This window comes from Gambusia affinis, linkage group LG05 (genome assembly GCF_019740435.1).
Source record: "Gambusia affinis linkage group LG05, SWU_Gaff_1.0, whole genome shotgun sequence".
Classification (NCBI taxonomy): Eukaryota; Metazoa; Chordata; class Actinopteri; order Cyprinodontiformes; family Poeciliidae; genus Gambusia; species Gambusia affinis.
The window spans coordinates 12,501,523-12,517,693 of record NC_057872.1 but is presented as its reverse complement, the minus strand read 5'-3'; the positions used below and the strand labels follow the sequence as shown (position 1 = coordinate 12,517,693).

The window sequence follows — 16,171 nt, the reverse complement described above, 5'->3', positions numbered from 1 at the left end:
ACACATGGAGCTCAAAGGGATAATTAAAATAAAGACATAACATATACCATTAGTACAGATAGTCATGAGATTTGAGAGGGGTCAATACAGTCAAAAGCCTTTAATTTTTTTATATAACGAATTAAAATTCTCAGGTTTAATTTAAAGCAGTGTTTATGTTTCCTAAGTCCATCATAGGTTGAAAGTTTTAGAACATGTTACAAATAGAAATATTAAATCAATATTTTCCTTTGCTGACTGTTAGAGTGACTTGCAAAAGGCGAGCAGTTGTGACACAAGAGAGCTCTTTTTTTATCACAGTTGCTCACCTTTGCTTCTCCACAGCAACTGTACTGAAGGAGTGTTGCACTGTCGGAACATGAAGTTTCTTAACTGCAGAATCAAAGACATGATGTGAAATACAACAGCTTTGGTGTCTAGAGTGGCACAAATTCAGTTCTGTGACTTCCTCTAGTAACATCTGAGGGGTGCAACACTGACATCCCTTCATCCTTCAAGTCTTAGAAACTCTAGAATCACATCCTATCACATCTAAAAAATCAACTTTACATGCATCCACTTGAAAACAGTGTTGGTGTATTCTTGAGGTTGTCGTATTATTGTGCTTACCAAACTGTTGCATTCGGAGAGGAGACATTGATGAGGATGGTAACATCCCCAGAAGGTTTTCAAGTACATCTCTGATCATCAGCTGGATGGTTCAGATTTGAATGATCAGGTTTTCCGACTAGACAAACTCAAATCTCAAGGGATGGAGAAATCAGACCAACGCTGACCTTAAGATTGGCCTTGACCTCAACCATGTTTAATATGTATGGGCTATGAGCAAAAACAAAACAAAACAAAAATCTGTAAATCAGAAAGTTTTAATGAGCAATACAGTCTCCAAGAAAACAAGTGGTCAAATATTCAGCAAGAAGCTTAATAACCTCAAATGTTTGTGGCTTTCTTGTCATTTGGTGGGGGATATTTAACCAACTATTAATGTTGTGTATGTACATAAGACCTGCTATATACAATTATGATTGTGTGTGGAATATAGATAGACCACAAAAGCATCAAACATGTGCCTCTAATTGTAGTGGATTTGTCTGCTGTATCATCATTACTCCCAGCAAAAGAAACGTTCAAATGCATCAATCTAAAGATCGAAGTTATGACATTCATGCTGAGTGTATGGAAACTTCTGAATCTCCTTTCTTAAGTGCTCTGGTACTTTATTTTAGTTTTTGTATTTCCAACAGAAGGTGAACATAACACTCACATATGCAAAAACAAATTGAACCCAAGAGAGAGATGCTGTTAAAGTTGAGCTGGAGGCCAATGAGATTCAGCTGACATTCAGCATACTGGTCATGAAGGAGTACGCAAGTCTTATCTGTCACCACTGCAGAGGGTAAGAAACGCTCATCTGCTGATTAAATTTTCTAAATTTGTACCAATTTATTCTCAAGAGTATTCATATTGCAGATAATACTTCAAACTTTGTCTCCTTCCAGCCTTTCTCTAGACACAGTATTTCCATCAATCCTTCAGTTTTCTTTTAAAATCTACAGCAGTTGCACAAATGCAGGAAAATCTTCACTATCCGTCTACTATAAAACTCAGTGGACTCACTGGATTGCAAAGATCTTTCTAAAAGACATGTTGATTAGTGGACAGCAAGATAGTCAGTAAGGGAAAATTAATGAGTTGAAGCCAACATAATCAATACAAAAACCTCATGCAATATAAACTAGAACAGCAGTATAATTAAACTCCAGTGATTCTAAGCAGTTCATCATTTCTTTGTATTTCAGTCTTTTAATGCCAAAATCTTTTACTGTCATGGAACATGCTTGTTTAAACAAGAAAGTAGGTCTTTCACAGAGCAAAGCAGATATGGAAGTATTAAAGTTCTGTGTGAGTTGCGGAGCATCCAGACTGGCTAAGTGAGACACTTCTGATTGAAAAGTATTGGGGAAAGTGAGAAAAGAAATTGTTTCTCTCATGAAAGTGCAAAAGTAATTTCTGAAATTCATTTTGGCGTCTTTTCCATCACTTCTGGTCCTTTATTTTCCGTACTGTATATTTTTCTGCTCATAAATTATTCCTGCTGAAAGGAGCAGAGGAGAGATTCTGATCCTGAGCTGCTAAGACCCTTCACTCATTTGGTTGTGAGTCGTGTTTGTGTGGTCTGTGCAGCCCGTCATCGTCCTCTATCAATAGAGGACATTTATGGGTGAGTTGAGCTAATTGTATGACGGCGGTTGACAAGTGCATAGATGTGGTTGTGCTAATGACAGTTGAGTAATTATTGGCAGGAACTCAATTAGAATAATTAGCATCTAATTTCCTGATTGGCCCACTGTTGCTTTCCATCTCTCCATCTTTCTGAGACAATGGCTAGAATATTTGTTTTGTGCCAAACCAATCTCTTATATTCTTTTTTTTCATGCAGGAAACAAAAGAAAAACAGTGAAACTTTGCATTAAACCAAAAGATTCAAGAGTCGTTATGTGCTTAATATCGAAAGAGTTATACAAAGCCACTGTTGATTTGCCAAGCCACAAAACCTGTTGGGAGCTACACACATGTTATAATCTGTGTGAAAACAGATATGACATATGTATTCAACTTTTAAAAGAGAAGTCTCTGGATTATTATTAAGGTTTCACTGGAAGCTACATTGGTGTAATCCGCTGTCTTGTCAAAACATTTGGTTTTAATTATGAACATAAATCTGTCCTAATGAGGCAACACATCCTAACCTATTCAACTAGACTTATGTCCAAGATGTATATTAATGTAAGGTTAGGGTTGGAATAAGGAATAAACTTAAGGAAAGGAAAGAGTTTTGGTTAAAACTGTTATAACAAATGGAGAAAAGCACAGCTAAACAAGCTTATATGTGTGGGTCAGATAGATTCCATACAGGAAACAAACAACAAAGAAAAATGGATAAGCCAAACAAAGGTAGAAAGAAGGGAGAGAAAAGGACAAAAGGTTTTAGAGAAGTAGGGTATTGACAGGCCACATTATGCTTTTGCCATCCATAATATCTGTTGTTTCTGCGTATCTGTGTGGCGAATGAAGTGGAACCAAAAACTCAGTGGAATAAAGATCAGGAGCGCAGACACAGACAGATCTTTCATGAAGTGACATAAATCCTCTGAAAACAGCTGTTGGATTTCAACTTAAAACCTCATGGATCAAAATATTTAATCTCACATACAAACACCCACAGGCTCCCTCAGGTTTCACTAATGAATATGAATGTCTGTGCATGACTGAGTTTGTCTAATTTAAACCGTGGGCTGCTGACCAAATGACAGGTGTGTCATTCTGCTGCCTGTCATCGTCTTCATAAATAAGCTCCTCTCTCAGCTCCTGAACCACTGTCATCTGGTACAAGGAAAGATCACTGAGTTATCTGCTGTTTTTTTAAATTTGTTATTAGTCTAACACAACTTTATATTGCTGAAAGAAGTTAGCTTAGCTATTTCTTCATTCACAAATCCACTTTAAAATCATTGCAAAACTGAAAGAATAAGTTATTTCTCAGAATTTAGAAATAACTTATGGAAATGTATTCAAAAGTATTCAAATTTAAAAATTTTTTTTCACTTTTATAACATTACAACTACAAACTTCAAGAACCACAGGTTTTCCCTATTTTTAGATTTTAACATAAAGAAAACACATAATTCTATATAAAAACAGGATGGATGCATTTTCTTTATAATTTTTTTTTCCAACCTAGTGACATAAAAAGTAAAATACCACTGGTAATTTCAGTGCAATGCAGATGTGCAAATTCAAATGCAAATTATTCCATGAGAAAACTGAAAAACTACTAAAAACCTAATAATATTTGCTTCTTTATATTTTTACTATCAAGTTATCTAGAGCCACTGCAGAACGTCCAAAGAGCCACTTGCGCCTCTGGAACCGCAGCCAGTGTGTCTGCTGGTCACTAACCTGATCACTGCCTCACATCTTCTCCAATCAGATCGCTCTGTATTTAACTTCATCCATCTTCCTTTCTGCACTGACCACCTCCAGTCTTGCTCAACAGGATATCAATAATTTCCAATATGAAATGATACTTAAATAATTCTGGCTGAAGTAGTAATAAAATGGATGGTTTAATATCTTTGACACCTTTTTGAATTCACTGAAGCTGATACAGTTTTCAGTAATTGTTAGAGCTGAGCATTTCTACTGGTTAAACCTTTGGGAATTAATGTCTAATTATTATTATATTTAAATATATTTAGCCATGCATTGACGGTGAAGTACTCTTCTGAAAGCAGGTTCATCCTGAAGAAGGAGAAGGTTGTCACTGTGGGGACCATCCCTGCTGCTGTCCATTTATCTGCATGCCTGCCGCTGCCCTCAATATTAATTCCAGATACTGAAATACAATCACAGCGATGGGGAAAGTAAACGTTAACTGAGAGACTGAAATGACAGCATGCTCCGTCTGATCCCTGGCTAAATAGAGGTCAGCAATAAATCAAGGCCGTCTGGGAAGAACTGTTAAGACCAGAGAGAGACAAAGAGAAACAGAGGAAGGGGGTGAGGCAATGGAGAAGTTTTTAAAACCAGGTAAGTTTGTGTCCAACCGCATTTTTTTTTGGGTGTATTTACAATTCTCACAACTGTATTCAAAATGGGAATGCGTGTCATTTTTTGAATGAAGAAGATTATGGAGCAATCTTTTTTCCTTTAAGTAATCTGCTCTGTAGGAAGCTCGTAGTTTGCAGTCTCTTTTGCTTTTACTTTTCTGCGCACAATCTGTAAGCTCCTACAATTTTTCTTACTTTTAAAAGACGTTCATAATTCCTGCTTTTCTTCTTTTCATGGCTTCAGTGCATTTCAGTGTCTCTCTACTTGATTAGCTGTTGGAGCCAACAGTGGCTGTTGCAGTCACATTTTTAGCACAGTCTGCTGCACTCCTACACAAGTTCATTCAGTTATCACAAAGCCACAATTTTTTTTTCTTTCCCCCTGCAGCTCTGCAGCCGTGCACTTAGTGCTGTGAGATATAAGATTGGGCCTGTTCCCCTCTCGTGAATAGCAGGTGGACAGTCTGTCAGCTCACAGCCATGCCTGCTTTGCTTGGTGTGTGTCCAACTGTGTGGTTAGCAGGTTCAGTCAGCACATTTTCTACTTGTGCTTCCAAGCAAATAAGGTTCAAATGTGATTCAGCCAACTCTGTGATTCACAAAGTCACAAATCCGATTTTTCGGCGCTGAATAATAATAGCTAGACTACTGAAGTAATGTTTTGTTTGTGGATTTGTTCTCTTGGATGCAAACTGTTGTGTTTTTTTGCCTGTTTTTTATTCATAGAGAATCTGGCAGAGACATTTTATATGATATTATAACAAACAGTGCAGCTTGTTGTGCCAATCCGTCACTGTAGGAGTGTGAAAAGGTGATAAGTTGTGGGGGGAAAGATGTAGATGTAGTTATTATTATTGGTGGGGATTTGGGAAAAGCAGTGATAGCAGAAGTGTAAATAGCAAAGTTGTATCACTATAAATAGTGTTTACAAGAGATGAAGCAAAACAAAAGTTTATTTGACAAAAAGTGAACCCAACCTTATTTATTTATATCCAACTTCATCTAACTTCATAGCATCTGAAAAGTTACTCAGAATCTGAAAGCAGTTTATTTGCCCTGCAGAGCAGATTGTGTTCATTTTTTACAATATTCAGTTCATTAAACAAGACAACATAATTGCTGAGTCACTGAACACAATGGCTTTAAAGGGTTTGCAGTTATCTTTTCAAATAAAATCCGTCTTTTGATAAATAGTTGGTTCTGTAATCCAACAGATTATACATCAGCGCTGTTATCAGTTTGTGCTTTTGAGTCAGTTCTTTCCTTCTGTCACATTCTCTTTCACCGTTCTGCGCTCCAAATTCCCCACACTAAAACTGCACCTTAACCCGCAGCAGAGCTGTGAGACGGCTGCAGGACGGAGGTGAGCAGAGGGCCAGAGGGGCTTTAAAGGAGCAAGGAGACCTCTGACCAGGCTGCTGCTGCTGCCTGACAGTCAGAAAACGTCTCACTAACACTAAATTATGACCAGGCAGCTTCCAAAAGACTGTGTGTGATTTAATGTATCTCAATACTGTAAAGCAGCCTCCTTTTTTCTTGAATTTTTTTAACTAATAGTTTAAAATAATATAGAATAATAACAAAGTACTATAACAATTGTGTGGTGAAACATATTATATCTTTTTTATGTGCTTGACTTTTATAATGATTTTTTCCACCAGTTTGATGTTGAACAAAAGCACAAAAAAAATAAAAATAAATAAAAAAAATCAAAAAGTGTGAGAATAAATGGCAGCAATTCATTTGCTTTAACTGAGCAGACTGTTTACAGATGTTGTCGGGTGTACTGTGAAGGACATCAATTACCTAGATTATCGGTTCAGAGGTGAAACACTAACATTATGACTAACTTCAGCTGACCTGTTCGCCACCCTGCACACAATAAAAGTTGGGAATGGTTTTGTGAGCTGCGAATCGCTGTAATTACCAACCTTCTAATCATCTGCTTACCAGCTGGATCGGCAGGTATACAGGCTTTGCACATCTAACCATACCCAGGAGACCCAGCCTCTTATTTCCTAACCTTTCAGTGCATAAGCCTTTTACCCAGACAGTCACTGAATCTGTAGCTTGATGCATGATATCAACTGGCTTCTGTTATCATTTGTCACAGCATAAGAAAGAATCTTCAATATGCAATGGCTTTTCCATGGAATATGCAATTTGCATTCTCAATACAACACATAAATGTATTGCATTGGGAATTGTTTTCCTAATAAATGACAAATAGATCAGCACAAATGGAAAAAGGAATGCATGTTTTTCTGCATTCCTAAGTGAATAACTTTGAAGCTCATACAGCTTAAAGTTTCCTCGATTTGCTTCTACCAACATTTTATTGAAATTGTTCAAGATTGTTGTCTGTTGAAAGATTAACCTTTGACCCATCAGGTTTTTTACAGCCTCTAGCAGGTTTACTCCCCTGTATTTAGCTCGGTTGTCTCCCTGTTGATTTTGCCTGTCCCTGCTGCATCAAACAGATGGTATGATGATGTGTTTAAGGAGATGTTCTCTGTTAGCTGCTTTCCACCTTTAGCATTTTACGTGATGGACAAAAAGTTTAATTTTGACATCCTGTGACCAGTGGCCTTTTTTAAAGTTTTTTGTGTGTCTTCGACACTGCTGGTGGCAGACATAAATTTGGGTCACTTACTTTCTTAATAGTAGTCTTTCATTCAAGCCTTATGACAATGTGATGTTGATGGATCATCTTACCTGAGGTGTGCATCTCTGCCGCTCCTCCAGAGCTCTGCTTTGTCTTTGGGAGATGGATTGAGCTGCTCTCTGGAAGACGTTGCAAGCTTGCAAAATAGTCTTACTGTTTGTTGACATCTTTCTTGGTCTCCATGTTTGTTCACGAATGTTCAAACCTCCGAAATCTTTAAACACAGAGACAGACAGTGCTGTCTGTCTCTGTGTTTGCCTATAATGCTTCAGTCAAACCTGTAAGGCAGCAGCAAGCGAAAGTTTGTCATCAGCCGTTTCTGGGACATGATTTCTTGCCGTCTCTCTTTCATCTGCTGCCTTTAGCAGCTGGCCAGACACACAGAGACAGCAGACAGACGTCACGGCTCTGTTTGGAAAGTTGCTCTTTGAAACAGATACTTCTTCATTTTAATGTTGGAAATATCTGTAGCTCTAAGCTTTAGATCTTGTTGTGGCAATCTACCCACAGGTGGAATGTTTAATATGATGCAGTTATCAAATATATCTAACCAGCACCAGCCTCTAGTTGGAGCAGAATGATAAATAGAGCCTGCTTCACATTTATTGTAGGAGAGATGTTAGAAAACGTTTTGAATGACTTTATTATAGTTAGTGCTAGCTAAATAATCTACTTTAACTCCCCTATCTTTAGTCTAATCCCTAGTGTGTATTGCTCTGAGCAAAAAGCAAAGTAATAACTCACATTCCCTGCAGTCAGCATTCTCTTTTATGGCTTTTATTCACTTGCACATAAATCTCATTGTCAGCATGTTTTGGATTGTTCTCTGTTATTTCTGTAGAGCAGAACGTTATCTATGACACAACCTTAAGTGGATCCAGTCATTTTCAGGATGTAAGACTGGGAGGGATGACAAGATAAGCTTTATTGAATTATAAAGCATGAACTAATTCTGTGTGTGTGTTTCTTAGATTGTGGAGACAAAAGTTATAGAGACCATATAAATGCTTGATACTGTAAATCAACATAAAAAAACATGAAAACATAAAAAATAGGCAAGGATAAAATCTTCTAGACAAGCAGAACTTTTATTTTCTCTGTAAATCTACTATTCTTCCTTATGTCTTTCTCTGTCCTTTTTTCCTTCTTTCTTTCCTTGAAAAATCTAGAAATAGGCATTTGGGAAAATGTGGGATTTTATAACAAAAGACGTACAAGAACCCTGAGCTACTGCAGTGATATATTGGAAGTACCACGGTTTTAATCTCTGATTTGTTAAATAAATACCGTTCTAAACATTGTTTCCAATAATAGATAATACATAGGCATTACATTTTGACTGTATTGTTTTTGTTTTTAGATGTTTCTATTCAAACCCTTAAATGTCAAACTTTTCAAGACAGTGACAGCACTAATTGTATTATTGAATTTTAAATGTGCGCTTTTAAATCTAAAATCAACAATAGTGATTTTAGTTAATTGATTTTTTTATTTTTCTTAAAATGTGATAATGTATTTTTTTTTGTTTCAAATAATTATGCCATCTTTTTTCTATTTTGTCTGTTTTTTATTCTAAGTTTGACTTTATGAACCTTTTTTTTTCTTTTAGCTGATCAGTTTGTGTGCCACACTGCGGCCATTGCAGATATTGTGATCCTGGTAGACGGCTCATGGAGTATAGGCCGGATCAACTTCAAGCTGGTCCGTATATTTTTGGAAAACCTGGTCAACGCTTTTGACATTGGCATTGATAAGACCAGGATAGGTGGGTCCCAGCTATTATTTCTCTTAGAGATTTAGAAACTGCATGATCCTCTGCATTCTCTTTTTATAAGTCCAAAGAAGTTTTTTTTGTTTTGTTTATTTGTTTGTTTCTTATGTTAAACCCTCTATATCAAGATCTTCAAGCCCAGAGCCAGACTCAGGTCTGCTTCAGCACACCTGAGTCAAATAACTGGGTCATCAGTAGGAATCTGGAGAAAATTAATGCAAAGTAAAGAGCTGATTCAGCCATTTGATTCAGGTGTGTTGTACCAGGGACACATTTAAAAGTTGTAGGCCTGAATTGAAAGATTCCTGCTCTGTATCATTATTGGAACCCCTGGTCAATATCTGCTTAAATAAAGCAGCATAATATTAAATTAAAAAAGTGACGTTTGAAGATTTGTCTGTCTTACCATCTTTCTCTTACCTTTTGTGGTGTCAAGTTAATCTTGGCTCTTATTCCATTCTTGTTTCTCATAGAATAAACTGTGTTATATTTTCTAGTTCTCTCTCTGAGTGTAATAACTTGCTAGCAAGTAGCTAACAAGTAGCTAGCTGCTACTTGTTAGCAAGTAGTTCTTTGTTATCAAAAGCAGACAAGTAGCAACTTTTGTTAGCAAACGGTCATCTGTGTCACACCACATTTCTGCAGGAAGAGAAACTACTGGATTAGTAGTTACATATTCCAATAAAATGACAATATATGCTTTCTACACATCTTTTGCTAGAGGATGTGTAGGGTTCTGTAAATCAGTGACTGGGTTCATAGTAGCTGCTGTTGTCTGTTTCCAGGCCTGGCCCAGTACAGCGGAGATCCCAGGATAGAATGGCATCTGAATACTTACTCTACGAAAGAAGCTGTCATCGATGCAGTGAAGAATTTACCGTATAAAGGAGGAAACACTCTCACAGGTACTGCTTAAAATTAAATTATTACTAGCATCTGCTTCAAAAGTGCCCTTCTGCTTTGTTTTATTGAGTTTTTAATCTGTATGTTCCCATTTTTACTTTAAAGTCCAAACAAAAAGCATTCATAGCACACCACCTCATGAAGATATCATCTCTTGCTCTATTTAGTAATTTCTATGGGAGATTTTTCGATTATTTACAACAGCTTTTGCCAGGGAACCTTTTTTATTCACTTCTGTTTCTTATCTCCTCCCATTTTTTTAAATCTCTTTAACACTCTCAACAGGGCTTGCATTGAATTTTGTCTCAGACTACTGTTTCAAGCCTGAAGCTGGCTCAAGAGTTGGTGTACCAAAGATAGGGATTCTCATCACAGATGGAAAATCCCAGGACGACGTTGTACCCCCAGCAGAGAGCCTGCGAAAGGCTGGTGTTGAGCTGTTTGCCATTGGTGAGAACAGACGCAATTATGCCACAGCTTGTCTGCGACCCCTTTTCTGCTCCTCTAAATTGAGATTTTGTTTTTTCAGACATTACTGACCTGCTGTGCTAAAGTTTATTCATCAAGACAGTGTCTGTTAAAGCTAAAAAATCTGACTTGAAAATCCAAACATTGCTTCTGCAGTTGACTCTTTTCCATCAATGACATGTCCTTTACTCTTCTAGGTGTAAAGAATGCTGATGAGAACGAGCTGCGGTCCATCGCCTCAGAGCCGCATCACACTCATGTCTACAATGTAGCTGACTTCAACATTATGAGTTCGATAGTCGAGGGACTGACAAAGACCGTGTGTGAACAAGTGGAGCTGCAAGACAAAGACATCAAGCAGAGTAAGGAACAGGAATGAAAGGCAGAGAGCCTGCAGAGACCACAGATAAGGGATTTTGTAGTGGCATCCAGAATAATAACATCACCTTACATAACCATTAATCCCAAATATACGAAGGTCAAAGTAAAGCCAGACGAGTTTATCAGTATGGCACTGCTCAAGCTAAAGTTAATTTGAATCACTTCACCAAGAGGCAAAATATAAGGACAGAGGTAAAGGAAATTACATTAATAACTAGAAATGATTAAGAATATTGGATGAAATAACCACCACATTAAAAGAAAGAGTACGGAGATGTAACATAAATGTGATAAGTAGATAGGGTCCTTGATCCTTTTGCATGAACTGCAGTAAAATGTAAATTGTTTCATCCTTATTTAAGGGACCAACAAATTCTGCACAGCTCAGGTTAACAAGGAGTTTGCTGCATAGGTGAAGAGCACAGAAACCATATGGTATTTTTTTCTGATTCTGTACCTAGATATGCTTGCATTGCTGGAAAGGCAGAGAAATAATTATTTAATAATTAAAACTCTTTGTGAAATACACAAGTGCAGAAAATAAGTGGGACATATTTTGTTTTTACTACAGGTATTAAAGCAAACAAAATTCTGTAAACTTCTAGAATTGTGTTTGACCATAAATGTCCCCTCTATTGCATAAAGCCCTGAATGTCATGCATTATTTTTTCATTCTTCCACCTTGTCTTCATGTTTACATATATTGTGTTCAGAATTTACGCCAGAGAAAACGGAAATGCCGCTCAACCTGGAAACCTCAGAGGTCACAGCTCAGAGCTTTCGGGTCTCATGGAGTCCGGCAGCTGGAAACGTAGAGATGTATAGAGTGGTTTACCGTCCGGCTCAGGGAGGAGAACCACAGGAGGTAAACGCCATGTTGCTTCCTGAGAACATCACTATATACAATGAGTTATATTTTTGTTCTGTTGCTGCAATTAAGAAATGGCTGCTTCATTGCAGACACTTTGATGATGTAAAGCTCTGTCTTGTCTTGTAATCTCTGGATGTAGCATGTGTGGAGGTGGAAGGAGAAACCTTTAGAAACGCTGCTGGTAGGAGTAGCTGAGTGAGGACAGGCACTGCGCTCTTTTTCGTTAATCAGTTTTTCTCTGACATGTTGATGGTGTTCTTCATTGGTACCTCTTGTATCTCTCCATTTACATTAACCTAGTTTGTCAGTACAGACTGTGCCTGAACACAAAAACTAATAGTGCTGTACATCCGGGTGCTTGTTTGCTCCCTGAGCAAAATTTAGTACATCCAATAGACAATAGTGTTTTCTGTCTAAACAATGTAAAAAGGTGAAATTATGTCTTCTGACTGTGGTAGTAAGTTGTTGTTTTTTAGCAAATGCATAAACTCAGAATGACTTTCATTGTTTTTGTTTAGCCTAATGTTTAGGGATGCACTGATGTAAAAATTTGAGCTGGTATTGATATATAACATAAATATTGTTAGATCTTCATATAATGTTAGATCCCCATATAGTACACACTATTCCCTTCTTTCTGTTTTTATACATCAAATATATCCTCCTTTGCTGTTTTCTGCCTACGCCTCCCCTTCCTCAATGCCTTTTCATTTCCATACTTTTGTCCCTTTCATCCACCTTTCCTGCTTACCAGGCTGTCGTGGCTGGCAGTGAGACTTCAGTGGTGTTAAAGCATCTCAGCTCTCTCACTGAGTACCAGCTCGCTGTGTTTGCTGTGTACACGGACGAGGCAAGTGAAGCTCTGAGAGGATCAGAAACTACCTGTAAGTTTAGTTTTAGACATATGCAAAAAAAAAAAAAAAAAAAAAAAAAAAGAGAGAGAAAAAGTCAACACCTTAGAACACAGATTAGTAAACAATGCCTATGGCAATGCAGATTTTGTTTTTAGGATCTTCTTTTGTCTTTTTGTAAAATTCAATTTAAAATGCATGCAAACTGTTGAATTTTATGTAATTTGAGTATTGAAAAACTCTAAAGGTCTAATTTTCTTTCTTCTCCAACAGTAAGACTTGAATCAGAAAGTAAACATGAATCATTTTTGTTGTTGTTGTTCCAACACCTGGTTTCAAATGTTGTTTTATTCTTGTTCAAATGTCCTGTTTGTGTCTGTCCGTGTGTGTTTAGTGGCTCTCCCATCAGTCGCCAGCCTCCAGCTGTTCGATGCGACTCACAGCACAATGCAGGCCAGGTGGAGCCGTGTGGATGGAGTCTCAGGCTACATGCTGCTGTATGCTCCTATTACAGATGATGGAGATCTAAACAACGAGGTAGGCCAAGAAGCAAAAAGCTGAGAATGCAAAGTTTTTATAAATTCTCTGGCGAAGTTGACTTTTTAAATTTGTTTCTAAATGTTGCCCTCAGATTAATGTAGCTGATGGAGTAACAGAGGTGGAGCTGGTTGGCTTGACGCCTGACACAGTATACACCGTCACTGTTTATGCTATGTATGGAGAAGAAGCCAGTGAACCCAAAACAAATCAGGAAACAACATGTGAGTAATGCATATGCCCGCTTGAGCAAACTGAGATTTATTTTATATTGTTTTGTTAGTTTTAGTTTGACCCAGTGTGATCTCAGCATAACATTCTGAGCTTCGCTTTAAAAGCTGAAAGCAACATCTAACTCAGTCTGCTGTGTGGGAAGTCTCATTAACAAAATATATGTTTCCGTCAGTCTCATAAATTTGAACATAATATATCCTAAGGGTAATTATTTAACAAAATCACTGAGCCCTGAATACATATTTCACCAAAAGGAATGAGAGGATTACAAAACATTTTTTCTCAGATTCGTAATGTCAAGAGTTCAATTGAAATTGAATGATTATATGAGACCAGGTTGCTAACAGAATCAATAATTCATCTATTATTAAACACACTAATACATTTCAGTGAGTCAATAAATATAAAAACAGAACATAAATAAACTTAAAGTAGAAACTACTTTGAGAAGTTCTGAAGTGAATTGAGAATTGAGTTTCATTGACTGAGTTAAGTAATTTTCAAGAGTGTATATCAATGTGTGTGTCTCTCACTCTTAAAGGCAAGTTCAGGATTTTTACACATAATTTGTTCTTCAACTGGGTTTTAACCAAGTCAATCTAGATGTGATAAATTCTACTGGGGTTCTTCTTTGCCGGTTCTGTGTACTGCAGCATGCACAAGCTACCCTACCTTGATGTCATCAGACATGGAGGAATTCATGCCACATTATCAACGCCAAATCTGAAAATAAACTACTATTCTTAAACCTTCTGGTTTTCATTTCCGAGGTTATACTTCTAAAACATTAGAGGATGTTGCCAAGTGGCAGAAGTCATCATGTATTAAGAAGATTCAACTCAAATGAGCAGAATTGAATCATTCCCAATAATACAAATTGTACAACAACTTCATAGACATCAGCTTTGCATTTGTAGTTTGATAAATGCAGACTCATCTGCAGGCTAAAAGATTAATTTAGAGTTCGTGTAATGTCATGATGAAGTTGTCTTCAACAGCCTTGGGTTAGTAAGCATGTAAAACATGTCAGGTTTCCAAATATAATGCTGTTATATTTGCTTTATTTTTTTGCCAGTACCTCTGAGCCCTCCCAGGAATCTCCAGTTTTCAGACGTCACTCATAACTCCGCCCACATCAGCTGGGATTCACCGCCTGATGGGGTGAAAGGTTACCGCATCATGTGGGTCATGACAGACGGACTGGTCACAAAGGAGGTGTGTTTGCTTCTCTCTGTTTAAAGATAATTTCAGAAACCCAAAGGCTGTGAACGTCCAATTTATTCTTTTTAAATGTTCTTGATCCCTCGAGTCTTTTGTATTAAAATTACTTTTGTGATTTTAACTACTGTGATTGAATGTTTTCATTTTTGCTATATTAAAGTTATCATGGAGGTATATTTGCTTTATGCAGGTGAAGGTGGGCCCAGTGAATTCGTACGACCTCAGTGAGCTGGCGTCCCTCATGGAGTACTCGGTGGCCATCTTTGCTTTGTACAATGAGGGCCAGTCAGAGCCACTCACTGATGGCTTCACAACCAGTAAGAAACCTTCACTGTGCACCACATCATATATGCAATAAGTCATCACTGTTTTTGTAATCATTTATCTGCAGGATATGTCTTATGAATAAATATTAAAACTAAGACATTTTACATGATAACCTGACTCTATTAGTTTTTTTTTATATTTTGATTGCAAAAAGATTAAAAAAAACTTTTTCTTGTTTTCTTTTAAGTTCTTTACAAATTAAAATGTAAAAAGAGTTGTGTATTTTTGTATACAGCCCCCATAATTCCACTGCTAGTCTTTTGGATTATTCGTCTTTGCACATTTAAAGACTCAGATTTTATCCCAGTCATGCCAGTGATCAGTTTTTCTGTACGTTGTTGTTCTGCTGGAAGCTGAACCTGCACCTTAGTCTGAAGTGTTTTGCAGCCTCTTGCAGGTTTTCCTCCTGTACTGGGCTGTATTTAGCACCATTTTTACTGAAAGAAACTTCCTAACACTGCAGGCAAACTTGGGCAAAAAGTTATATTTTATTCATCATTTTGGCAAATATCTTTCTTTCACATTTGCTTTTTTTGACACATGGACTGTTATCAGTGACGTGCGGTCAGGGGAGGCAGGTGAGGCAGTGCCTCACCAGCCATCATGGAAAGGAAGAAAATATATAATCATAAAGTAATTTAAATTGTTATATTCATCCGGTGGTTTGTACTAAAAAATATTTATTTTTCATGTAGCTTCACCAATTTCGATTTTTATTTGTTCAAAATCGCTGAATTTTCTTATTTTCCCATTCAAATGCTTGGAAGCGATGCCGGTGAGGCAGCAGCGAGCTCTGCCTCACCTTGGATTGCAAAATGGTTTAAACAAATTTAATATGTGAACTTATTTCCAATAATTTAGCTTATGTATATAATGTACAGTGCTTTTTGTCACCAACTGTGTTTGTGTAACGTGTTTCGTGTAATGAGCGATTATAAACGGCAGAGAACAGGTTCGAGGTGAGGCAGGCAGTTCTCTTGCCTCATGGCAGGGGGCGCTCAAGATCCCAGACGTTCGTCTTGTTCACTCCTCAACTGCCGAGTAAGTGACAGCGAGCTAGGCTAAACGATTCGGGAAGCAAGTCAAGTGCAGCGATAGATTATAATAGAGATAGTGATTTTTGTTTTGCTATCTTTTTAATGTGTGCACTTTATGGAGCTACAGTTTGTATGTGTAAGGATGCAGAAGTGAAACATAACCTGTAAACTGCTGTCAATCTATGCATCTATTTGCAAATCTGATTCTGATGACGTCAGTGCCTCACCAGCTATGAACCTCACCGCACGTCACTGACTGTTATAAACTTTTAACAGGCCTTCTCATGACTTTAAT

At 37.4% G+C, this 16,171-nt stretch overlaps 1 protein-coding gene across 4 annotated transcripts in view; it reads left to right on the top strand.

Annotated features, from left to right (window-relative positions):
* The window catches only part of col14a1a (collagen, type XIV, alpha 1a), a 116,528-nt gene that overhangs the window by 27,486 nt on the left and 72,871 nt on the right, over positions 1–16,171 (top strand). For all 4 annotated transcript variants that reach the window (XM_044116449.1, XM_044116450.1, XM_044116447.1 and 1 more), the window contains exons 7-16: positions 8,885–9,040; positions 9,832–9,951; positions 10,235–10,399; positions 10,615–10,779; positions 11,512–11,663; positions 12,424–12,553; positions 12,915–13,057; positions 13,152–13,281; positions 14,367–14,506; positions 14,703–14,829. In XM_044116449.1, coding sequence (XP_043972384.1) covers positions 8,885–9,040; positions 9,832–9,951; positions 10,235–10,399; positions 10,615–10,779; positions 11,512–11,663; positions 12,424–12,553; positions 12,915–13,057; positions 13,152–13,281; positions 14,367–14,506; positions 14,703–14,829 — 1,428 coding nt within the window. The remainder of the gene's footprint in view (positions 1–8,884; positions 9,041–9,831; positions 9,952–10,234; positions 10,400–10,614; positions 10,780–11,511; positions 11,664–12,423; positions 12,554–12,914; positions 13,058–13,151; positions 13,282–14,366; positions 14,507–14,702; positions 14,830–16,171) is intronic.